The 26839-nt window shown below is 41.2% G+C and overlaps 1 protein-coding gene across 9 annotated transcripts in view; it reads left to right on the forward strand.

Moving 5' to 3' along the window:
- kcnma1a (potassium large conductance calcium-activated channel, subfamily M, alpha member 1a) overlaps positions 1–26461 on the forward strand; it is a 119376-nt gene extending 92915 nt beyond the window's left edge. For 3 of the 9 annotated variants that reach the window (XM_029521289.1, XM_029521284.1, XM_029521287.1), the window contains 10 exons: positions 5812–5905; positions 9994–10120; positions 11405–11629; positions 12191–12383; positions 16021–16134; positions 19479–19609; positions 21489–21683; positions 22185–22303; positions 22613–22837; positions 26324–26461. In XM_029521289.1, coding sequence (XP_029377149.1) covers positions 5812–5905; positions 9994–10120; positions 11405–11629; positions 12191–12383; positions 16021–16134; positions 19479–19609; positions 21489–21683; positions 22185–22303; positions 22613–22837; positions 26324–26345 — 1445 coding nt within the window. In that variant the 3' untranslated portion in view covers positions 26346–26461. Of the gene's footprint in view, positions 1–5811; positions 5906–9993; positions 10141–10641; positions 10669–11340; positions 11630–12190; positions 12384–16020; positions 16135–17478; positions 17563–19478; positions 19610–21488; positions 21684–22184; positions 22304–22612; positions 22842–26320 lie in introns of those variants that run through there. The other 6 variants (XM_029521292.1, XM_029521293.1, XM_029521286.1 and 3 more) reach the window with 5 other exon arrangements.
- Positions 26462–26839: the final 378 nt, after the last annotated feature.

Raw genomic sequence — 26839 nt, forward strand, 5'->3', positions numbered from 1 at the left:
AAAAAAGCTACATGTGACAATGTTTATATAAGGGAGAGGCCAGTGCTTTGGTAAAGCTGGCCTATGGACAAGGGCAGGGGACCCCGAGCTCAGAAGATGCTTTCGGCTAGACCACAACCCTCTGGGCTGTGTGTGTGCATGCACTTCTATCTCCGTGCCTGTGCATGTGTGTGTATCAGCATCTCATTGCTGGGGACCTTATTTGTCCTGACACAGAAATTATGTTTGCATTTTCATTTTCCCAGCCCCGCTGGTCTGTCACAGAACTTGCCCTGACAGCTCTTGTCCACCAGGCAGGCTTGGTGCCCCCCCACCCCCCCTCTGTCCTATGTAACCATGCTATGCCCCAGATGCTAGCCAGTTAGTCTGCCGCCTCTGCAGCGCAGGCAGATTGCTAGAGACAGATGCCAGGGCCACTGTGGTTCCCTGTTTGAGGATCTGTGTCATAGGCCAGCCCTGGGCCCTTACCATGACCTTTACTGCTGGAAGAGACTGGGGCGTGTCAGCAGCTTAGAGCTTGGCTCAAGTGGCCACTGAACCAGTACTTGTATTGGTACCAGTCTTTAGTAGGCCACCTCCTCTTTTATGGTCAAACACCAATAAATTCCTATATAATCAATAATCCTTGTATAAGTATCTGCCAAACCTTTAAAAGTGACGTTGAGCCTCTGTTTGAGAAATCCCTTTTAATTTTTTCTTTTTTTCTTTTTTTTTTTTTGTACAAGAGATCTGGACTACAAGATCATGCAGTGTGTGTCAGCTTGGCTGTTTTGAGTAGCAAGTGTCTGTTGTCACGGTTGTCAACATGCACTGCAGTATGTAGTTGTCTTTGTCTGCTTCTTTTGTTCTATCTACAGACCTCACAGTGTTCATCACCTGAAATCAAAACATAGAAAGTGAGAGTATTTCATTTCAGAAAACTAAAAAGCTGCAAAATAGTGTAAGGAAAGCAGTCTTCAGATTGTCATCATGTCTCATTATAGGTGTAGTACACATTCCTGAAAAGCATGCCTCACACTGAGAATGGACAGTTCATCTCATCCACCTGTCTGCCTTTTTATTAAATCATCACAATTATTTTCACTATTTACATCTTATTTTTGGTTTATGCTCTTGTGCCTTTTACTGATAGTCCTTAGTGATAGTCACATTTGATGTCATTTCCATCCACTGCTCTTATGTTGATGTCTCAATATCCTAATGTGTCTGTTTCATTACATCCTTTCTCCCTCTGTGTGACCTGCCACTTGTCTTTGCATTCTCCTCAGCCAAATATAAGTATAATGGATATGTCAGATCACGTAAGTGTGTTTCTCTGTCCTTCTCCATTCTTCTCCAGCTCTGTGTGTAGACTGTAGGCCCCTCACTATATCATGTAACATAACTAGTGCCAATGCTTTGTTTATTGTGTCTATTTCCTTTCTTGTTCCTCATTCCTGTAGAGTATACTGATGTTGTCTTGTGTTTAATGTAGAAATGAAGGTAAACTCAGTTTAACTAGTGTTAAATCTAATGTCTAACTCGGACACTTGATAACATTTTGATAACTAGTCATGAAATCATTTAAGCATTAAGAGGAAATTCAAGAAGTTTCTGTTTTTGTTTTTTTGTTTTTTTTTTGGGTACCTGAAAAATAATTTGTGTTTGATAATACAATGTAGTTCCATGAAATATTCTTTTTGTATTGTGGTGCATGTAGCAGCAGATGGCGCTACAACACCAGGGAACAGTGGGAGTCAAAAAGAGGCTGGCGTGCGATTCAAAGCTGATTGCAATTTAGGTAATTCTTTGGGAAATAATTGTGAAATGCATTCTTTTCACTCTACTGGTTAAAGTTTAGTTTTGAAATGTTACTTGTCACCTCTAACATTTTAAAGGTACACCTATGAAATGTTTTGTGCTTGTGAAATCTTTAGACATTTTGTTTTGGTTCCTCTTTAAAATACTGGCTGCATCTACAGCAAGACTTTGCAAGAAATTGTGAATACAATAATATCAGTTTCATTTTGAACTGGAACATCTGAACGATGCATGGCCTTAAAAGCCATTTCATGCAGTTGCAATGCAGATGAAGAAAGCTCGTTCACGCAGCAAACACTGGAAAGGCAAAGCCAGCTTAGCTCACATACAAAAGTAAACATTTGAGTTGTTTTCACCCTTTGCCTCAACATCCAGTTTACGTTGGGTCATGGCAATCTGATAAGGCTTGCATGCAGGACAGTACCGTCATGTGATTAGCATTTCAGGAAGGGACAGTTGCCGTCTGGGTTGTTCAGGATGCACAGAGGACCTGCCAGGGCGGGTGAGTGCTCTCTAACGCTGCACGTGTTTGACAAGGGCCAGATGAATCCAGGAGCTATCGGTGGCGCCCTGTAAATCAAGGAGGCAGCTGACGGCTGGGATAAACGTCTGTTTATCGCCCGGGGCCACCCAAGCATGCTCTCTCCCTCCAAACAACCAACCAACCACCCCTCCACCAAAGGAGGGGAAAGGACTCCGCCTCTCCCAGACAACTTTCGAAGCAGATATTTTACTCATCTCCCTCTGTTGTCTTCCCGCAGCGTACCATGACCCCTTCAGTCTACATAGGAACACATGGGTTGACTCTGCAGTCTGTTGAATTTTGTGTGCGCTAGTCTATTCCTCTGTCTGTGTGTGTGTGTGTGTGACTATGTACGTTTGGTGAGATGGCTGCAGTTCACATCAGGTGTATGTGAATGTATTTATTCTCTTTATTGGGTTGTCACAAGAGACTGTTTAAGAAATAGCATGACTACATTTTTGCACTGGAATTTAAACACATTTACCAACACAATCCAAAATGTTCGCAATAAATGCTTCATGAGTTAAAGTATTTTTGAACAAGTAATATTATCAATTATTACTGATAGTTTTATTTGATGAAATAGGAGCACTGTGCTGCACATTATGCTTGAAATGACACAGTGTCTGATTGGATTTGACTGGCTTTAGCCAAGTCGTGTCTCTGCTTTGTTCTACCAGAAAATGAAGCACAACTGAGAGAGGCTTCTGATTAATTCATGTTTGTCACAAATGCAAAGTAAATGTCGCTGAGAACATTTCAGTTAGAGCATGTGCCAAGTAGATCAGAGATGTTAAAAATAAAAATGAAGGTTCAACACCAGTTTTAAAAATAATAAAAGGGTTTAGGTTTTTTAGAGAATAGTCAGAACGGAAATTAGAAAAAGTATCATCTTTAACAGGAGTGTTTGATTCCTTTTCAGTTGATTAAATAATTATTACATATTTATGTCAAGTTAGTGAACCTGTTGTTTGAAACTTTTTTATTTTCCAACATGAACTAGCTTATGAAAATCCCACAGTAAAATTCAAATTTATCTTTTATAGAAGTTTTTGAATAAAAAAAAAAGGTTGAAAAATTAACAGTTTAAATAGCTAATTTCAGTTTAATAATATATTTTGAGTACTAAATTATTAGGATTAATACTGACTTGCTTACATTTTTTTATTCTCCATTGTTTGACAGTAATGGATGAAGTTAGACCATCTTTTCAAAACCAATCAATTAAAACCACCGGCTGCACTTCCACCTCCATCACCTCAAATGCACTCCCTCCCAACACCCTGCACCCCACCCAGGAGCCCCTGGCCAACCCGGGCACAATCAACATCCCTCTTGTTAATAACCGTAAAGGAAGCCTGCTCCCCGTGGGGCCAGGGCCCGGGGCCGACCCCTCACAACTGAGTATCTCAGGCCCAGGAGATGTGGCCAAGAGCCGGCTGTACCGGGCCCGCAGTCTGCCGGTGAAATACCACTACCACCCCAGTAATGCCATGCTGCTCAGTCACAGTCAGCACTGTAGGTCCCCCCCCCTAAGTGGGATGCGTCAGTCAGTAACCCCCCGCCGCCTGTTCCATCCCTTCATTTTGTCTTGTTTGCTGCATGTCGGTTGACTCTGCCCGAGCTGCTGCTGTTTTGCCCCCGCTGCTTTACACAGACTTGGCTGTTAGTGCAGTGGCTGCTACTGTCCGGGTGACTTCCAAACTCAAGACTGCTAAAAGCTGTGAATTTAAAAGTGACTAAGAAGAGCTGATAATCAGTTTATATTCTCAGGAATTGTGAGACAAAAAAGAGACCTACATTTTTAATCATTATTTTACAAATGCTTTTATTGCCCAGTGGATTGAAAGTATTATATTATATTATATAGCATTTTTTGTGTGTATTTGAGAAAAGTTTGGACTGTTGTCAGATTAAGTTTAAAATAGGAGTGTGTCAAACAAATAATATCGCAAGAAATGCATATTTTTGATGTGGTATTTTCAAAGTACATTAGAGAGAGAATTATTTGTAAAGTGGAAAGTGCTTGTGATATTTCCTATTCCGAATGCCCAATTGCATAAAGGAAATGTCAGAGAATGACATTTTATCAGCAGGCAAAGTCGTATTTCTTATCTTTTATTAGCAGAATTAGGTGACAGCCAAGAACGGGCGCTCAGACAATAATGAAATTCTGCATGCTTGGAATAGTCACGGCTTGCAGCGTGCACATTGATTTGCACTAATATCATGCTGTGTTATTGATTTCTAACCAAAGGACTAATACAGGTTTGAAGTGATGGTGCACTTGGCATTTGCACTGAGAGAGTGTAGAGTGGATAAGAGTATCTGGATGCCTGTCTGAATGCTCTTGAAATTCACAGACAGTAGTGAAGATCAGACTGCTGTTAGCTTGACTGAAATCTTCAGACAAGTTGGCCTGGCCTCACTCTGGCTGTTCTCGCTTGTCCTCTCTGTCTGCTGTCTGAGTGGGACTTCAGCAAAGTTCGAAAATAATGTTTTCTTTTTTACTTGGCTTTTTATATATATATATTCTTTCTCAACACAGCAAAGCACAGCTGACAGAAAGCTGAACTTAAATTTGATCAAAATAATCTCTGTTGTGGTTTATAGTCAGCAAACGAAAAACACTTAACACCACAGCGTCAAGCACAAAAATTGAATATTTAATCAGAAATCAATAATTTATTTTGTAGTTCAACTTTTAAAACTAGATCTGACCTTCGACTACTGGAGGTTGATGTGCATTTACTGGCTACTTTTGATATTCACAGTTCGCTAATTCATACCCTGTTACTGTTCCCTCTCCTTCATGGTATGCATTGAGCACAAAAATGATCTCTTGGCATGGAGGTAGACCTGTAGAAGAGCCATCACTTGAGCACAAACTGGAATGATGGGATGGGGTTCAGGTAGTTTTATTGGAAAAACAAGCAAACTACCCTTTAAGATCCATCTCCATAACCTTTATTTATCTCATTGTCATTGCTTCTGCCTGTGCCCCACTGACAATGACAGTCTGTACCATCCCATGGCAATTAATGGTGTAGGTAAGCATGGCCACTCTGATGCAGACTGCTAGAGGTCCAACCACCTGCACAGTTTATTGGGTTTGCTGAACAGATGCAGTAGTGTATTACTGACAGCCCTGTAAAAGTGTACCTTAGAAGGGCCAAAATATGGGGGTTTTGGGATGCGAGCCTTCCGTGACATTTTCAGGTCATAAATTGGTTTTTCTCCGTTGTTTTCCTCCTGCCTTTCTCAGATTTACGATTGTCCGTTACTAATGCGTTCTCTATAGTTTCTCAATTTGACACTGAATTATTAATTTTCCTTTTCCTTCTGTTCAGTTTTTTTTTTAATTTTTTTTTTAATTTATTTATTTTTTGTGCGATGATTGATTGATTGCTGGCATTGTTTTGTGTCAGGTCCAGCACACTTTCCCAACCATCCGTCTCTATTTTGACATCCTGTGCATGTGTTTGCAGTCGAAGATGAGCATCCATCAACTCTCTCGCCCAAAAAAAAGCAGCGCAACGGAGGGATGCGAAACTCACCCAACTGCTCTCCCAAGATGATGAGGTAAGAGGCGCTGATTTTATTCTCTTTCAGCTGCTCAAATGGGGAGTGAGAGGAAGTCGGATACAGAGCGCGAGAAAGGTGGGGGTGTGGGGGGCTGTGTGGAGGGATGCGTGTGTGAGAGATACTTTAGAGGGGGATGCTGCTGATGGTGAGATGGTGGGATTGGGGCTGGATGGGGGAGGAAGAGGGTGTAAATTAAGGGTGGCAGAGGAAGGAGGTAAGAAACTACGTGAGAGAAAGCGAGAGGAGAAGTGCCCTGTTAGGCTCTGGCTGCTTAGGATGACATGCTGTCAGCTGTTAATGACAGAGCTGAAATAATATTTCTGTCATGAAAAGCGGCTGCGAGGAGCCGTTTGAAAACTCCTCTGGCTTTAAAGTCCCAGCTGTCACCTCCTCCGGTCTGGTCCACATGTACTCCTTAAACAATGCTGGCACTAATGACACCAGCAACCAATCAGAGGGACCTGCATGGTTACTTTGCCCTCGGGCTACTCCTCTATTGTGGGAACCCCTGTGAGTACTGTTTCTGGTACTTAAGGCCATATGCGAGATGTATCATTACAATCAAATATGAATTCAAATATTACCTTCCTTTTATCCTGTCCTGTGGAATTAAAGTGCTGTTAATTGATTTTGAAGGATAAAAGGGGGTAGGTTTTTGTGCTCCTCTGGCTGCGAGGCGGGGTTACCAACACGACAGCGTGGAAAATACAGGGAGGCCGAGCTGTGCACACTGGGATGGCAGGATAGAGGCACGGCAGTGAGATCCAGATCTAATAGGACAGGAATACTCATCGCTTCACTTCCAGTTTCTAAATGAGAGTGGGTGTTATGGTCATCATCTTTATGATTTACAGTAGGAGAAACTAAAGAGAGCTATGTGGTTTCTGTCTCTCTCTCTCACACACACACACACACACACACACACACACACACACACAAGGTTGTTGCTGTTAGTATTTACGCAGTCTAGCTGCACTGCAGTAGAAGTGGTAGTCCTGTATCTGAAGTGTAGAAAAAAACTGAAATAGAAATAACTCAGTTGTTTAATATATGGAATTTAATGTGATCTGCAGACAGTGAAACATTATAATGGACTTAAATTTCTATCATTTAACTTTTTCATTTCTGTTTTCAGAGTGTATGTTTAGTTTCCTCAAGTGCTTTCTATTTTTCGTATATTCTAGTGGAGTTCTTTGAGTACCGGTCCTGCTAGTTACCCTTAGGCAGCATTCCTCCTACTGCACCCCTATGCCTATGTGATTTTGTCCAGTACTTGTCGGCCTCCCCCTCGGTTTTCCACAAAACAAGCACTTAATAAGCCTTCACACTTGCCAAACCATTAGCCCAACATAGAGCCGTACCCTTCAGTCTAGTTTGCAACAGAGCATCGTTTTAGATGCCCTTGCTCTGAGGGAGAAAAACGGCTACAAAAACAACCAGACGTTGGCACATTTCCAGCTAACTGCTTGTTTAAAAAGCTGTTTAGTTTGCCCAACTTAAAGCACAAAACCTTTTCTTCTCTTCCTTTTTTGCTTAGGAGATGGTCCCCATTTGCCATGTAATATATGCATCTCTGCTTTGATCTTGCAGTGATAATAATTCTTGTGAGTTATTTACTCAGTTTTGAAAACGCTTCAAAGCGGTGTCAAAGTTTTCTCTGCTTTAGGGGTGCTTCTGTATTCTGCTGGCTCTTGGGTACTGAGATGACAGGTCCTCTGTTATAGGTGTAGATTTTTTTTTCCAAGTCTTCGCCTTTAGCAAAACATCAAATTACCCATCACATTCCACAGCCCCCCTTCGCAGCTGCCCCCACCAACATATAAACACCATATATATTAAACAGTTGTGCTTTACAAGGTGTATTTTATGCACAATGAAAAGTGATTGTTTGAGGTAGCCTTAGGGATGCTTTATTCTACAAGCAAGGAGGGGGGAAACACAGTAGAAAGCTGGCAAGAGAGCGGGCGTACACATCAAGTATGATTTTTACAGGACTTGCAGCCCAAAGGCCTTTGTAAATAAATAATGATCAACAGATTGGCTGTGGGCTTTTGAAAAGCATGCCTTTGTCAGTTTGCATGATGGGGAAAATTTTCAAAGCAAGAGGCTGCCTTCGTAGTCTGGCAGAGAGGGATTGGGGGAGCACGCCCATCCCCAGTTTGTGACTGCAGAGTGATACACTGGAATAACTCAACTCTGTTTGAAATATATACTGAAGGAAGGAGGGAGGGAGGAAGAAAGCGAGGGGGTGAGACACTGGAGTGAGATTTGCTGTTAGAGAATTATTTGTCCTATATAAATGTGCATCTGATAAAATACCGTACTTTACTGAGAGAGAGCATTTGCTTTGCTTTTAAAAGCAGAATTGAATTCATTAAAAAAATTTATTTGGGAGATTACAATAAAGGATATGCTTTCTGAATAACATAGAAATTAAACATTTTCATTTAGACATTAATACTATCCTCACAATCTCCAACCCGACGTGTTGCTTTGCTAACGAGCTGCATTGCCACCATGGCATTAACACCGTTTCCACAAACCTTTTTGACGGGTCATGACTGACAACATGCATCCAATGGCAGAAGATGTCATCCGCAGCTGATATCCCTTGGGTGTGGCACTTTGGCACTGTGGCACTGTGGCACTGTGGCACAGACATCATGTCTGCTCTCTCTGAGCCTTGTGGTAGGTTCAACCCGCAGTGGGGAGAGAAGGCAGAGGGAGGAGGAGGAGGTGTGAGGAGCGGTGTGACAGGCTGCCAGTCACGCCGCTGACAGCTCTGTGAAAGATAGCTGTCTTGGCAGAGAGAGGTGGAGCGGCAGCCCGCCTTCATGCGCCAGTCAGCCCCTGTGTGGAGGCGAGCAGAGCTGAGCAGATTGAAGTGAAGGGGGCTCTGTGGAGTTGATTGGCGCGACACGCAGCCCTGGATGAAAGATTCAGGCTGAGTGTAAAAACACTAAATGCTGTCAGTTTTATTATCACCTGCACTAACTGATAGAGGGAAGAGGGGGAAGAGAGAGAGGGTGGCTAATTGACAGTTTTTTGGGTTTTTTTTGTGTGTGTGTGTGCTTGTGTTTTTTTTTTTTGTTTTTTTTTTACTTTTACTTTTCCTGCAATGGCATGCAACCCAAATGCAGGCTTAAGGAAGAGATGACATCAAAGCCCTGTCAGTGAATGACAGTGTTGATAGAGGATAGAGAGAGTGATACTGAGAGAGATGTATGTCAAATTCTTGAGATGTTTTCTCCCATATTACTGTCTCTCTGCAGTTCTCTGTTTTCTGAGTTGCTATGGTGTTGCTGCAACCAAGAGTTTTGTCTTTGTGTTGAATTGTAAATAAATTACATTCGCATTGCTGCTGAGCAAACAATTGTCACTGCAGAAAGGAACGAAATTAGTGAGTATTGTGGCACATTTTGACTCCTTGAAATCTTTTCGATTTCCATCAGAGGATCGGGGAGAACATGTCTTGTAGCATAAGTGCAAGAACAAGAGAGGTAGTATAACAGGACTGACAGGAGCCCTTTCATGGTCAGTGTTACACCGGATAAAACTCAGCAGTCAACTGCTGTGGATTAGTCTGTTTGGTTGTGACATGCTGTTGAAACATTAATGTCCATCAGGCAAAATGTGATTGGGCAAATTCCTGAAATATTTAAAGTGTGAGCCTGTTGGAGCGTTTACTGTTTGCACCGCGTGGCGTCAGGAACTGGAAGAGAGGGTAAAAGCTAGTAATTGGCTTTATGTTGTCATGCCATTTAGTCAGTAGCACTCAAGTCTTGCTGTTCTCATCTGCACTACAAGTGCCAGGGTTTTTTTTTACTTTTCTGATAGTTTGACATGAACGACATGAAGGAACGGAGGAATAATACAGTTACAGTTAAATTATTTAACACTTTGAGAAGTTGATGCACTCTTAAGAAGTTGTATGAATTGACAGCCGATATCTTAAAAAATGTAATAATAATAACTATCCCAAAAAAACCAAAAAAAACTTCAGGTGTTATTTTCCCACCTCAACCACGAGGCTGCCTTCCTTTCACAAAATGATCAAACATTCATGTATCATTCTGTTTTCTCAGCCGACATGACCCCCTTCTAATTCCTGGAAATGAGCAAATTGAGAACATGGACATGAACGTGAAGAGGTATGATTCGACAGGGATGTTTCACTGGTGCCCATCAAAGGACATCGAAAAAGTCATCCTGGTGAGTGGGGCAAGACCTTTGTAAGTGCGCTTTTTCGAAAAATATAATAGCTTATACACACAACAATAACTTAAGTTGAAGTCAGTATGCTCAGGAGCAAAGGTTTCCCCTCATTATTGTAGCAGCACGATCACATACTAATATGTATTGAAATTTCTCTCAATGCCTCTCTGTTGTTTCAAGGTGAGTTTATTGTTTTCTTTTTTTTTTTTTTTCTTTTTTTTTTGATATATATATATATATATATATCCCCCAAGGATGTGTGAACAGCATTTCAGCTCTCCACGCATGGGTTTGCTCAGATGTTTTAACAAGGCAGTTTGTAAGCATTTGGGTGAACATATAATTTACCCTAACAAAATGTAAAACAAACTGTGCAGTCACCTCTGTAGTCCGACCAGCAGTTGGGAGAAAATGCATTAGTGCATTAGTTTGGTTCACAAAAAATTATGTAGAAAACTGTGAGAAATATTTAATCCACCAGATTAAATGACCAATTGAAAGTGTGAGACAGTTTGCAGCAGCGGTCCCTTGATCCTTATAGCTTTATCTTATGTGTCCAGTGAACAAACGCAAAGTTTAGTTTCAAACCCGGTTGGTATCATAGGAGCTTTTAGTTTACTTATTGTACACCCAAACTCGCAATAAAATGTACATCAAGCTGGCGTGCTGCGCGACGGATCTTGAAAGGCGAGCATCGCATTGTTCTTCTTTGACACAAACTTCATACAACGGAGGAGCTTTGTTTATACGGCTCTGATTTATGACAGGGTGCTATTCATACATACTGCATGTGCCTAAAATCTTACAAACTGCATTTCATTTCCCAGCCTGATTGAATCAGCTGCCCTTTGAAAAAGATGCATTTCGTTTTTCTCCTGTAAAATTGCTGTTTCTGATGATCAATTAAACTGCTTATAAACAGAATAGTAGTTAACCAAACCTTTCATGTAAATGTCCAGCCTGTAAGTAGAATGTTTTAATGATGTTTGTTTTTTTGTTTTTTGTTTTTTTCAGATGCATATATCTTTCAGTATGACTACTTGGTTAACACACTATTTAGTATGGGTTTATAACAGTTTATAAAACACTTTTGGGGGCTTTTAAAACTGGAATGTTATCTCATGCACATTACCCAGTTTCCTGTTAACAGCATTCATTTCTATTCCCTGAATTTATGTTTGTCACTGTGTCTATTCCTCTCTTCTGTGAATGCACACTTTCTCATTGCGTTCTCTCCCCCCCCCCCCCTTCCTCTCCAACATGTCTCTCTGTTCCCTGCAGACCCGCAGCGAAGCCTCCATGACAGTGCTGAGCGGCCATGTAGTGGTCTGTATATTTGGGGATGTCACGTCCGCTTTAGTGGGGCTGCGAAACTTGGTGATGCCTTTAAGAGCCAGCAACTTCCATTACCATGAGTTAAAGCCTATAGTTTTTGTGGGATCGCTGGATTACCTGCGGAGAGAGTGGGAAACTTTACACAACTTCCCCAAAGTCTCCATCTTACCTGTAAGTGTTCTAGTTCACCACCATTGGAAACAAATGGAGAACCAGGATCACTGTTCAGCTAACAAAGGCACTGACATTTTGAGTTATGTGCACATTGAAATCTTGAGAGGGATTGTCAGTTTGATTTGATCACACATTACTCAATTGAATGATCACTCCATGAGAGCTCAGTCGGCCGCCTTCACCCAAAGCAGTGACACATCCTGCATATCCAAAATGGAGTTTATGTGTTGCAGCTGCAGTGCCCATCACAGATGGCATAGCTTGCTGCCTTAGAGCTTGTTAGGCCTGCCTTGACTGATGATCAGAAGAGAATCCCAAACACAGCCCTCAGCGCAGGCTTGCCTTTAGATTAGTTCATGTCTCTGATTCTCTAGTGCCCAGTTAGATCAGTGGAATGTCATCGCCTCAAAACATGAATACTTGTTAACTAATTTCCCAAAGCTACACTCTGCTCACTTCTTAAATTTGTTTTTCTCTCCCCAATGTCTGTCTCTTCTCTACGTTTTGCCTTCTCCCTCCCTTTTCTTGCTCCTTCTCTCTGTTCCCCTCACCCTGAAGGGTACACCATTAAGTCGCGCAGATTTAAGGGCTGTCAACATCAACCTCTGCGACATGTGTGTAATACTGTCAGCCAATCAGAACAATATCGAAGATGCTTCACTGCAGGATAAAGAATGCATCTTGGCATCACTCAACATCAAATCTATGCAGTTTGATGACAGCATTGGAGTATTGCAGGCTAATTCCCAAGGTAAGGATCGTCCTTTTAGACTCCATGTGCACTGCTGCCCAAAAGGGACAGGTTGTGGCAGGGAGGGAAGACAGTAGTCAGAAGGAAAGTGTGGGGTTGACGGTGGGTGATCATAGAACGGGAGGGTGAAGTTTATCGAGAGTAGAGTCTGCTAAGTGATCTTAATTGAATTACTCTGCAAGTTTGCTGATGATGGTCTGTACAGTAAAACCAGAAGACATGTGCATGTGTTTTACCGAATCTTTGAAGAGTGTTTACTCCACATAATTTTCTGATGATTTCAGTCCTCTCCCTGGTAATTACATGCTGCTAAACCTCCTTGATAATACTTTTTAATGATGTAATCAACATGCCTGTGTCATTTGATGTTGTTCCCCCTGATCTGGTGTCTGGCAGATAGTCTGGAACAGATTGTTGATGTTTGCAGACAAACACACGAACCTGGCATCCCATCAGGCCTCATCATCATTAAGCAGCTAGTACAAATCACCAGGCAGGCCAATTCAGCTGCTCCTCATTAGTCACAACAAAACAGCGACACGTGTGCGCACACACCTCGGCGAATGCCTGTGCACACGTGTGTGCGCACATACCAAACAGACAGACATTCGCGCCTCTGTAATCCCTCCGCACACATCCAGAAACAGGTAATCCTCAGTTTATGATTAGCTCGAGAGGCATGACATGCCTTGAGCTCGGCAGTATTTAGTGCCACCACAGTGATTGTTGTAAATACAAATCAAACTTGAAGGTCCAAGAGGCCATTACGTTTTAGTGCAGAGCACTTCCACATGTTTTAGGAGAATGCCAATGCTGTTATTTCTCCAGCTTTGAGTGAAAGATGTGCTGTCGATAGCACCGCCACTGAGGAACAATAAGCAGGGGTAAATCTGAGAGTGTGCTGCTCTGGGGAGCCATATTCAGAGAAAGCCACCTCAGTGTGAAGCCCACTAGCCTATATCCTCTCCCAAGGTCGATGGATGGAGCCTATTGTCATCAATAATCGGGTCTTACATCAACCAACCATTTCAGTGATAAATACTTCACTTAAGAAAACACACATACTTGCAACAGCGGCATGCAATCATGCATACACAAAGCAGCGTGCACGTATCCAAAACACTGGTATCGTATCATAGGTATTGCTTAGGGGATTCGTTCCTCCCTGATGCTTCCATTCAGACACTGCCTGTGGAATTTAAAACAAGAAGGTGCAAATGAATAAATAAACATGGGCTTTCCTGGGGGAGAGCTTCTCACGGCTCCTGTAGCATGTAGTCAACCACAGAGCACAGCAGTGCCCGAGGGGCGACAGGGGTAAGGGGGTATGTAACCCAGATCTTACTTGTCTATTGTACATTTTAGCTGCACAGACGAGGTTACAGCCTCACAATAGCAACAGCCAGAGGAGACGTTGTCTGTGATCAGGCTGCTTTTCAGGCTCTGTATCGTCTATTTTCAGCAGTAAATGACGATTTAGTTCATAAAGTGTTAGAATATGTACAGATTCCAAATCCAAATAGAAATCCCAATAGAACAAAAAATAATTGATAATGCTGCAGGCTAAATCAGTGACTTTGTGTATCATCATATATCAAGGACTTAATGTTTATTTGTATGAGGAGATATAAGGAGTATTTTATTTTACAGATCGATCAGTATTTAATTCTGGAATTAATCTCTTGCATGAATTAGTTTTAAAAACAGGTTGATGATGGCAAAGAGTCAAGCACATTTTAGCTCTTCTGATTTGGCAACCCTATTTTAGAAAGACATACAGCGCTCTGTTTGCAGCTGACTAGCTCACATTGCAACTTTTTAACTGCTTGTAACTTAACAGGTTTTGAAAGCTGCTCAGCAGCAGGCCTCATGTATCCCTTTTCTCCCCAACAATCACTTTCTCCTGTACGCACGGCGCCAAACGGAAGCTGTTCTCTCACAGATCTGTGCTGCCTCCATGTTCGCTATGATACAATGAGAGCAGTGTTTAAGAGGCAGTATTGAAACACTGGCTGTCACTCTCCAGCAGAGTAAACCTCATCCTTTATGGACATCGACAAAATGATGTTTTCACTCTCTGAACTTCTGCTCCCTGGTTGACTCAAAGTGTCAAACCTCCACTATTTCCAAGTTCAATAATTGGTATAACAAGAGTTATGATTATCCGTGCTTCAGTTCAGTGTGTGCTTCCTGCTGTGTAGTAAACCATTTGGTGTCTTTCCTGTTGCAAAGGGCTGGATGATCTCTTTTGTAATGTAAGCAGCTCATTGGGTTTCCAGACAGAAAAGCACACAAACACACACACACACACACACACATGGAGAATTTGCAATCCTTTTAAAAACTTTGTGACCTGAATATATTCCTTGCATTATGTTTCCTTGGTGGTGGCACTATAAGCTGGCATTTTGCTGTAGTCAGCACTAAATGATGGATGTCAAAACACAGTTGATGCATTATGCATATAGCATTACAGATTTAAGGTGTTTACTTGTCACTTTGAGGAAATGCAAAAATGTGTATTCATGTGAATTCATAGTCCTGTCACTTGCACTTGTGCTTCATGGTTCTGAACCACGCCATTTCTGATAAAAGGTTTTCAGGATCCACTTCACCAATTTTATCGGAACAAAATGAACAACATATAAAATTTATGTCTGTCCGTTGATGGAGGCATGTGAATGCTAAATATGTCTTAGCTGACCCCTAAAAGCATAGAATCCACATAGCAGTTTTTTAGGCAGGCGCCTCGTTCACTTTCCTCCTTCCCCCCTCCCTTTATTTTGTGTCAATACAAACATTCGAATGAGACAAAATGCACATCAACAACTTCATGCTGACTGAGCTGACATGCACTATGTATAATGGTGTTGATACGTAGTTCCAGGTTATGTCCTTCTGCTTATGATACTTCTGTGGAAAGCACACTCACGTGAGATGCGCATTTTTTGCTTGGACAGTATTTTTCTTCACACAGAAAATAGTGCAGTCAACAATGCTACCCATAAGAAAAAAACAGTAACTACATTTTAAAAAAAGTCTCCGTCCGGACTGGGTCTGACTGTTCGATGTCTGTTTTGCCATACAGTCATTGTAGAAATGTAGAAATGGTTTGTCAAATCTGGAGTACGCGTAAAAAAACAAAAAAACAAAAAGAACGCACAATGGTTGAGCTCTCACTTCTCAGTAAATCAAGTGCACTATATCAGATTACACCTAGCTCTTTGGCAGCTATGACTAGCTTTACAATACTCGATTTTTCATTTTGAAAAACAGCAAAATTAACCCTGTAACATTCTGCTAGTTATTTAACACTACAAAATGAGACAGCAGCCAAGTGTGGCCAGGATGATGGAAAAATCCAGACATGATCTGGTGTGCTTATCCTTAAATACAATATTTACATGTTCATTTCTAAATTATTTAAATAAATTGATTTTAATTAATAAGGCACTTATAGGAAATCGGGATGAAAGGAAGACATTGTAAGCCTTTATCTGAACATTTTAGACCTTTTAAAGTAATTTTTACTGTACTGACCTCAGCCTGAGGATTTATGTCTTATGTCTCGCTCCACCGCTCTGCTCCTCACAGCTTGTCACCTTGCATCTTTTTGCATCTTTTTATCTGTATTTAGGTTTCACACCTCCTGGAATGGACAGGTCATCTCCAGACAGCAGTCCAGTACATGGCTTCGTTCGTCAGGCTTCCGTCACCACTGGATCCAACATCCCCATCATCACAGAACTAGGTAAAGCTGTTTCACCGACCTCAAAATGTTGCATGCCATTCCCAATAACCTCAGATCAACTCATTATTCATTCGCAGACACAGACGCATAGAGCATAGAGATAATCCGAGACTTAAACATCATGCTGCTACCAAAAGTTCCAACTCATTCAAGGTCAAATGGACTTAGGAATGCGTGCTGTGGAATTTTTGTTCACATTCATTCTCGGTAGCTTTGCCCAACTCCAGTTCGTTTGTGAATCATTGGAACTAGGAAAGGTTTTCTTTTCCCAAAAGATGATAATAGTAGCTGGGAGGATTAAAAGATATAAGAATATCTTTGCTGTCAAGACAATGTGGACTACTGTCACTTGAAGACGTCAGGGAGGCATTTTTAGGACTGTAGCTGCATCTCCTGCAATTTGTCCACTAATGCACGGGAGAAACCCAGCCTGATGGAGAGGGTGAGAGAGGGAGAAAAGGAACGAAAGTGAAAAGGGTGATGGGGAAAAAAACTGCCTTGGTTGCAAAATGGGTCCATTTATTAATAACAATGGCAGCGGCTGTATTCCCACTGGTGGTAGGGACTCATGAAACTTTCAGATCTCCGAGGGGCCTTCTAAAACACCAGAGACTGGCTACTCTGTCTCCCCTGACCCAATTAGGGAGCAATGGAGCATGAGACCAGCGAAGAAAAGGCCAGAAAGAGAAAGGAGCTACCTAATGTCACTTGTAACCAGGCCAGCCATTACCTGGCAAGGGGCTCTGCTATCAGACTGCTGACTGCATATGTAATCATCAAAACTAGGTGCTTTCCCTATTTAAGTCATCGGTTCCTGGCCTGGACTCAAGCACCAAAAAGCTCCGTTGTTGCGATAACATTGTCCCTTCATGAGGCAGGGAGCAAGATCCTACAGAGGAGAGGGTGTCTGCATGTCTCAGTGGAACCATATTCTGTAATTGCATTGTCATATGCTCAGTTTACAGTGCCAGGAGCAGATTAAAGTCAAGTTGAAACATAAAAACACGCCTCATCTGAGTTGCATGATCAATTTTGTTTGCGTGGCGTGTAAAGTAGGTGTGTTTATGGATAAGACCTTGTTTATCCCTTTCACTGTCTTACCGTGAAATAAGTCATTGTTGTGGTGGAGGTATAGCGCAGTGACAGCTATGGCTTTGTGTCTGCCGTGCACTCTAATCCAGGGTGCTTTACTTTTAGATACCGGACAACCATGAATGTCTCGGACTAATTCCTGAAGTTGACATGAGTAGCCTGAGACAGCGAAATGCCTTTATTGCAGTCTTTGAAACTGTTTGAATAACACCGCCGTTTCTCCCCCTCTCTGCACTGTCTCATCGCCATTAGCTAAACCTGGCAAACTACTGCCATTGGTTTCACTCAGTCAGGAAAAAAAAAGTGGAACCAACATACAAATGATAACAGAGCTGGGTAAGCTGAGCCTTTGTCCTCCGCTGCCGTTTGTTCCCTCGCTCCACCGCTCTGCTCCTCACAGCTTGTCTTGATTTATCTGGCTGCAGTCAAGGCCCTCGCTGGTCCCATGGCTTCACTTTGAACACATTTTTATTCTTCGTTCTGGTTGGAATTGACTGTCTTGTTTTGGCCCCTTTTTAATTTTTTCTTTTCTTTTTTAACCCCCCCCCCCCTTTTTGAGTTGTTTTTTTTTTTTTTTTTTTTTTTTTTTTCCCCCCTTCTTCCACTTGAGTTTGCAGAGCATCACTAGGCCTTTGATCATGCTCAATCTGTCCTTGTGGCTGTTTTCATAGCAACCCCCTCACCCTGTCTCCCACTTCTCACCACCCCTTCCCTTCTCCTTGAAATACACACACACACGCACACACGCACACGCACGCACACACACACACACACACACACACACACACACACACACACACACACACACACACACACAGACATACTTACACCAATTCACTCTTTTGGCCCAGGCCCGTTTGCATCAGCCCCTTGTCTCTTTGACTGACATTTCTGTTCCACAGCGCACAGGAAGCCTGGGAAGAAATCAGATTTCAAAAACAAAAATCTTAAGATCAAACAATCTTTTAAACTGTTTATTTATTTTTAAAATTCATTTTCGAGTTTCTTTTTTCTCCTCCAGACCATATCGCTCATGCTCAGATATCTGTGCAGTCAAACAAAAACTTTCCTTATTTTATTTTATTTATTTATTTATTTAATACATTTTATTTTTTTCTTCAGATGGCCGCTGCGGCTAGAAATAGTTTCAGGAAAAAGACATGCTCTGTCAGAATGATCTGATGCTTTTTATTCTACCAATTATGCCATAAATGAAAGCATTTGCCATTTACTCAATTCAGATGACCTGATACATTATTAATCACACTTAACAAAAAAAGTATATTGTTACCTGTTACCTCTAATTTGATTTTCAGGGTACAGGTAAATATTTTTGATGATATGATAATCATATTCATCAAGGAAAAGTCTGAAAGATAAGCATGACTCTATAAGTGCATGTTTTTTGTGTGACCTAGTAGCCATTGTTGAAGTTTCACTAGTTACTGAACATCTAAAAATCCTATATGCCTTTTTACAGAGAAAATCAGGTCAAATTTAACACTTATCAGAAAGGTCTTTGTCTTATGACTGAGAATTCCTTTCCCTGTGCTTGTACTAGTTTATAGCCAGCGTAGCTATAAGTACTCTTGTATTTCTGTAATTTGCAAAAAATGTCACGCTATGGACATTGTTATTATTATTGTAATTTAGAACTAATATCTGATTTGAATCCCAGTTGGAGACTTCTACAATGGTTATCACTGCGTGCATAACTGAATATCTTCTCAAATTGTGATTTGTCTTAATGTATGAAATGCACCCTGCATGTGTTATACAGATTTAATATTTCAAATACTGCAAAAAAAAAAAAAAAAAATCTCAGAACACATTGTTTTTTTCTTTACCTTTTAAACTATTATGCTGTACATGGGAGAAATTATTTAATATGAAACATTTCATTTATTTTTAATCTGAATGAAAGGCAACTCAGTCCTCAGTATTTTAGTGTCAATCAAATTTATGTTAGCTGTTTGGATGCGAAATAAAGTTCCGACAAAATATGAGCAAAATATAATGTGGATCTAATCTTACATTATATTCCAAGCTCAAACCCTGGATCAGTACCTACATTATACACCTGAGATGATTTTATCATTTTGTTGCTATCATGCTCCAGCCACATTTTAAATATTCCAAATAAACCAAAAAATGATATATCCCTGAACTCTCAGGTGCGTTGGTGTGTATGTGTGTTTGACTTCACCTTCATGGTGCCTCTGTCTAACTCAGCTTTGTTCATCCTCCGTCAGTGAACGACTCAAACGTTCAGTTCCTGGACCAAGATGATGATGATGACCCCGACACAGAGCTGTACCTCACACAGCCGTTCGCCTGTGGCACTGCTTTTGCTGTCAGTGTACTCGACTCCCTGATGAGTGCTGTGAGTTTTCAAGCACACCCTTCTCTTGCTGCGTTTGCAGCAGTTTTTCTCAACCTCTTTTCAAAATGACACATTTCACAAGCACTTTGCCTAATTGTAGTTTTCTGATTATTATGTTCTTAAAGTACCCATTTAAATTAGGATCCTATAAGAGTGTAACATTTGGAGTTCAAAAAAGAGAAAGTTGAGTACATGGAGCTGCTCTGACCACTGAGTAACAATTGCATGTTGTTGCGCTGGTAGAAACTGCAGGATGAAGAAAAGAGATGAGCAACTGCAAAAATATGTCAGACTGGGCCTGAGAAAAGTTTCTCTTCATTGGTGGTCATGGACTCTGCTATTTGATTAATAATTCTGTTATTTTACCTGTTTCAAACTAATAAAGTTGCTGGTAAAACATGGTTTTCCATGAAAGATTTTACAATCTCTTGACTATTAGAGACTACAGCTGGGGTAAATAATAAAAAAGTAGGGAAAAATGTGTGAAGTACAGCGGATGCTTTCAGTAGCTCTGTTTTGGCATTTCAAGTAGGCAGAAGTTGGTAGATGAAATGGTACAGTACATTGATCATACATTCCTGCCAGCTCTGCTGACATCAAAAGGGAAATTGTTGGCGTCACTCCTGACTTTAAGTGTTATGAATTCAACTTTCAACACCCTTATTAAATCTTTTAATGAAGTAAGTGTTGAAGGTTAGCGTAATGGCAATGACACAAGCTTGGCTAAAACAGGCCAAAGAAACACTCTTTCATCTTTTGACAATGTCATCACAGCACTGGGAATCAGATAAAGGAGGAGGGAGGAAAAAAAAGAAAGCCTGCTCTATACCTCATCCTTGTCCCCCCACCCTCCCCTCCTTATGACCAACTGTGTTTTTCCTTTTGGGGCTGTGATGGCTTAATTCCAGCAACCCTCTCAGTGAGTGAAGGGTTATAGGGGCACGCAGAGCTGAGCTGAGCAGGGAGTAGAGCAGGCGTCAGCTGTAGTCTGGCACTGGTCAGAGGTGAACCCAGCTAATGGACAGTGGTCATCCATCATGAGGCTCTGCAGGCCTGTCAGGGGCCTGGGGAGAGGAGCTGCCACTCTGGCCCGATTGCTGAGTGACACGGGCTGTCTTCACACGCTGCAAAAGCAGGTCCTGATCGGCTTGAAGGACTAGAGAACCTGACACCCTCGGTGCGCACTCAAATCGCCGTTTGAGAGGGGAAAGCAGATATCATACAGATTGTTTGCAGAGGACAGTGTGTCGAAGTAGCTCTGGACGAGCCCTCATGGACTGTGATTATCCAAATTAACCTCATGAGACATTTCTGAAAATTAACGGGTAAAGATTTGGCTCTTTAGAATATATATATTTACATATATATTTTTTTTTCTTTCTGTTTTCCATCTTCTTCTGTCTGTGAGCTTTGTGCCACCGTGCCAAAACAATGGAATTAAAATGAATTTCATTTGTGGCACTAAAAGGTTGAAAGAAAGGAAGAAAATGAATATATGTCCAGAATAAATGTCACAATAAATAATACATGAAACAGCTGACAAAGGGATGGCTTTTTCACTTTCAATTATTAAAGAGAAAACTGTTGAGATCTGCGGATTAGCCACAATAACAGGTCATTATGAAGACATGCCACTGTTGGATCAAATGAAGTTATCATTAATGCACAAAACTATTTCTATTTGCCTCCTTTGTATCGGGAAGCAGGCAGAAATAGGAAAGACAATCACAAGTCCTCTGTCCTCATCTAAACCAGCTCTGGAGAAAGACGCACATTGAGACATGACATGGGCTGTGTTTCCTTTTCACATCTGCCACCTCCCTCCTTGAGACTCTAATGGCGTCTGCTTACAGATATCCCATTTTTTCCTCCCCCCCAGACATACTTCAATGATAACATCCTCACTTTGATTCGGACGCTGGTCACCGGGGGAGCCACGCCAGAGCTGGAGGCTCTGTTGGCTGAGGAGAACGCTCTTAGAGGAGGCTACAGCACGCCGCAGACACTGGCAAACAGAGACAGGTGTCGCGTCGCTCAGCTAGCCCTCTACGACGGGCCATTTGCCGACTTGGGGGTAAGTGGATGTTTAAGCCGAGATGACACATTTTGGCACTAGCCGGCAGCACACATCTGGCCACCTCCGCTCCTCGCAGGCTTTAATTCGATGTGAAAAACAGGAATCACGCAAAGCAGACTTTAGTGGGTGGAGAGGGAAGAGTGCTCTGGAGAGAACAATGAACACCACCAAAGAAATTCCAAGTTTAATTGGTTCCAACCTTGTTTTTTTCAATTTTTTGTTATTGTTCTGCAGAACTTCCAATACTGAAGTCATTTAGTTTTTCTCTTGGATGAATTGTGGCTTAATTTGGAAAACAGGGCAGATTGATACAGTCTGTGCTGCCAAAAAAATGGCATTTGCCTGAAAGCAAAATACATTAAGCAAAGCAGAACATTAAAATTACACTCGTACTTTAACAGAAAATGCAGTAGTACTTTAACCTGCACTGTCCCTGAGCCAGATCATCAGCCTGACCTAACGTCAGTCATCGTTGCCTTTGTTCTGTTGTTCAACCAGGATGGTGGCTGTTACGGGGATTTATTCTGTAAGGCACTGAAGACATACAACATGCTGTGTTTTGGAATCTACAGATTAAGAGACGCTCATCTCAGTACACCAAGCCAGTGTACAAAACGGTAAATTGCCTGCCTTCTGTCAGTGTAATGTGAATCTTGTGATATAATAAATCAATGATTAAGGTTAAAGAGAGTGTACTCTATTAATCACAAAGGGAAAATCTGAATTAATTAATAAAATGAAAGGGGTAGATGCAAAATAAGCACAATTAAAAGGCCTAAGTATAAGACACACACTTATACAGAAACTTTATAAGAACCTCCACTTTCTGCCATAAAATATATCTAGTGAATTATTAAAAAATTCCTCACAAGATCGGAATAATTTCAACTTCTTGATAATGTTTTTTTTTTTTTTTTTCTGGACAGATATGTGATCACAAACCCACCCTACGAGTTTGAGCTAGTGCCCACAGACCTGATCTTCTGCCTCATGCAATTCGACCACAATGCAGGCCAGTCCCGGACGAGCTTGTCCCACTCTTCCCACTCCTCCCATTCCTCCAGCAAAAAGAGCTCTTCTGTCCACTCCATCCCACCTTCCAACCGGCAGAACCGCAGCAGTAAGACCCGGGAGGGCCGCGACAAACAGAAGTAGGTGCACTCACATGTCCTGTAGAGTTTTAACTTGCATGTTTAGTGTGTTGTTAAATTTGACCTGTATTTTATTTTTAAGGTGTGTGTGTGTGTTTGGGTGTGTGTGTGTGTATTGATTACTGTTTGTTTGACTTGTGCTTTGCGTCTGTGTTTGTACGTTTCCTTCATAATCACCTGCATGTCTTCACTTTCACATCCCAGCAATCATGACATGACATTAACGAATTTTCTAAGCCCACTCTGTGGTAAACTGGGTTTATTCATTATGGTCGAAGACTGAAACCAAGGCTGAGGCGTTTTTTCGTACAAATGAAATTTGTAAACAGTAAAACTACTCTTTGGCCTGCACAGCCACTGTGCTTTAAAATAAGTAAAGGCCTCAATCACTGCCAAATAAAACGGCATAAATCAACACACATTGACTATGTTGTTCAGTCTACCTGTTGTATCTGTCCTAACATCAGGTGTTTTGTGTCCAACTCCTAATACTTGTGTGATAAATAACTGTTGTTTGTTGCATATTTGTGCACATTTAGCGTACATGATCAGTACGCCTCGATCATGGATGTAGTGTATCGTGATTTACCTTCAGTAGCTGATTTTGACTATAAAGCACATTTGCCTACTCATGAGATCATCCCTCATTAGCAGTGTTGATATTTTGTTATTCATGGTGCTTTGGTACTGCTTTATTGCATGTCCATGTTGGTAGCCCTCTTTAGTAGACTCTTATTTCCTGTTCTGTTTATTATACGATTCTAAGATCATTTCAAATTTGGTGAAATATTTTGACCTACATATTTTATATTTATTATTCTTACTTACAAAAAATATATTCACTTTGAATTTCACTTTTGAGTTTCATTTGGGAAAGTGTAGTAGCTGAAGTTTGAAATTGTGATTCTAAAAGCATGCAGATTTGTTACAAGAATTATTAAATAGCAGATGATAAAACCTCAATACATCTTAAAATTAAGATGTATTACATATTTAAAATAATCTAGCATAATATGTAAGTCTACGTTGAACTGGTAGTCACGCTGTTTTCAGTTGTGTATTGACTGTAAATAATACTGACTTACAGTAGATTACTTACCTCTTTTCTTGAAGTGCAACAAGGATGAATAGAATGGGCCAAGGTATGCAAGTTAACGATTCTGCATGACTTAGCAACCTATACCTGGGGTTCTGATCATAACTATGTCCTGTGGACATTGTTATGACAAGGGGAGTTTGTTTTATTTCTTATGTTCCTCAGATATTAAGTAAACCGTGCCTCAGTTTAAGTTTTGCTTTCATCTGGAAAGCAAAATGTCTGCTGCTGCTCCTGCCTGCCATGACCAGGACCATCTCCACACTGCATGAGGTTGAGACCAACCCCCCCCACGTCCCCCCCCCCTTTTTTTTTTTTTGCCTTTACCTCAGTTATCCACCCGATGATATGACTTTTCGTTTCCTCCAGAAAAATCCTTTTTTCACATTGTTTCTTTCCGTCATTTATCATGCCCTTTTCTTACAATTTCAACTTGAGATGGTTTGCATTGTGTGAGAGGTCTGTGTGTTTGCGCATCTTCCCTCCTATTGAATGATATCAGATGATTGTAGCAGACTTGTAGCTGTCATATTTATGCTGTCATTGAGTCCAGTAGTTTATTACTCTATCGGCATCAGAATAAAACAGGGCAACAACATGTTTCCTGTCCAGACCGCAGCTCACATGTAGGTCAGGCTGATTCAAATCCTCCTGATGCGACCAAAATGCTTACTTCTTCACAGAACTTTAAGAAAGTGTGTCCAGCCCTGTGCCATTGGTCACACCGAGAAAGTGGGAGGTGTGACCAATTTAAAGTCTAAATTGAAGGGGGATATGAGCCTGTAAGTTTCCTCCCTGTAACCCCGTGCACCTGATATGGTGGTTTGAGGCGACACCACTAAGTTCACCGTATCAGCAGCAGACTCTGGAGAGAGATGGCAGACATCTTGCTTCACCTCAGGCACAATTCTACACATCAAATGCCTGTGCTGTAACACACGGCCCCGCAGCCTCAAGCTTGCTGACACACACAAGCCCACTCACAAATGAATCTCCACACACGCAAGCCTGCATGTACATGAACACACACTCGCCCATGTGCGTGCATGAACACACACGCACACACGCAAGGTTTGCTCCACATAGCAAAGTTAAAATTTGATATTACAACTTCACCAAAAAGGAAGTGACATCTTGAATGGCATTGCAGATTCCTGTGAAGTGCCGGGAGAGAGTTTACAAACTTCTGACAGCTGGCAGACACACTTCCCTTTCCTCAGAAACAGGGCTCTCATGGCATACTTAAGCATGAAGAGCGTCTCTCCAAAATGACATATCCAAATCTTGCAAATCTCTTCTCTCACATAATGACTGTCCGCATGAGAGAAAAGCTTACAGTGAAATGTGTCAGCTCACCCATATGACAAAACATATATTTCATAAATTAACACAAATAGTAAATAGCTGTGCAGAGTTTTGAGAAACTGTCACCACACCAACACTCAGCCAGCATGGGCTTTATGGAAAGAGGCCTTACTTCAGTGAAATTTTGCTGGAAGGGTCTGTAAGCCTCTGAGAGAAAGATCCTCTGCACTGATAAAACCAAGACTGAATGGTTTAGCTTGAATTCTATCCATTGTGAATTGTTAGTCCTGGACATTTTTTAAATCTCCACACATAATCTCTGGAATTTGGTCTTTCTTACTAGTTCAGTGAAGAGTCCGGGTTGTTCCATATTTGGGAACCTTCCGTGCTACAAAAAGTGTAGTAGCCTGCCACACACCTGTGCCACAACACTATCCTGTCTCTGAGCCATGCTGGGATGTCCTTCAAAGTGTTTTGTTGTTTTTTTTTGTGCTCTAATTGTCAGGTGCTAGATCTCATATAGACAGGCGTGTTTTTCCAAATTTTGTCCAATAAGCTGAATGTATACGAGTGGACTTCAATAATGACATAGAAACATCTCAGGGAAGTAAGATGAACATAAGATGAATTTTACAGATCATTGGCAAAAGTTCTGGATACGATGTCAATGTGATGTTTCTTTTTTTGTTGTTGTTTTCTCTTTGTCATCATCAGCAAATTTAATTGTACTAAATGCGTTCCAAATCTAAAACCAGAATTGCAACGTGTTTTTTGTCATTTGGGTGAGCTGACCTTGCAGCACTTTAACCTTGTAAATATTTTTTTCATATGTTATAATTGCATAAAAGATTATATCTGTGTACTGGTTGAAATTTGACAAATGCGACAATGACAATTTAAAATTGGATCACTGCTCCAGATTGAATTCATACTTGAGCTCACGATTTGATGCTCATCACATATAATGCCACACAAATCTATCACTTAAACTGAGGCAGTCTGGTTGTAAATAATCCACTGATGCATACTTTCTCATACTAACTCTGCTTTTTCTCTTTCTTCCTCTCTCATCTTGTCCTCTTCAGAAAAGAAATGGTTTACAGATGAACCAGAAAATGCCTACCCACGGAACATTCAGATCAAGCCCATGAGCACTCACATGGCCAACCAAGTCAACCAATACAAATCCACTAGTAGTCTGATTCCACCAATCAGAGAAGTTGAAGATGAATGCTGAACACCAGTTATCTTGCTGACTCACCAGACATCTGTATGCTCTTTCAAAAGAGAAAAGAGGAGATCACCAGTGGAGGAGGGACGATGATAGTTATGAGAAATGATGATGACAACGACGACGACGACAACAGGGGTGTTGAAGACCGACACATTTCTCTTCACTCATTCTTCTGATCAAGGGTGTGACGGGAACCCAAACTGGAAGGGACCTTCTATGTGTATACCTTTAATGTTACTTCCATGCTCTTGGACATTGTTTTATTTATTAATGTATCCATAGAGATGTACATAATGACAATCAAATAAGGATTGTACAGCCCCTTCCCCCCCTAGCACTTTTTGGAATTAATTTAAGGGAAAAAAAA

This window comes from Echeneis naucrates, chromosome 15, assembly GCF_900963305.1.
Source record: "Echeneis naucrates chromosome 15, fEcheNa1.1, whole genome shotgun sequence".
NCBI classification, from domain to species: domain Eukaryota; kingdom Metazoa; phylum Chordata; class Actinopteri; order Carangiformes; family Echeneidae; genus Echeneis; species Echeneis naucrates.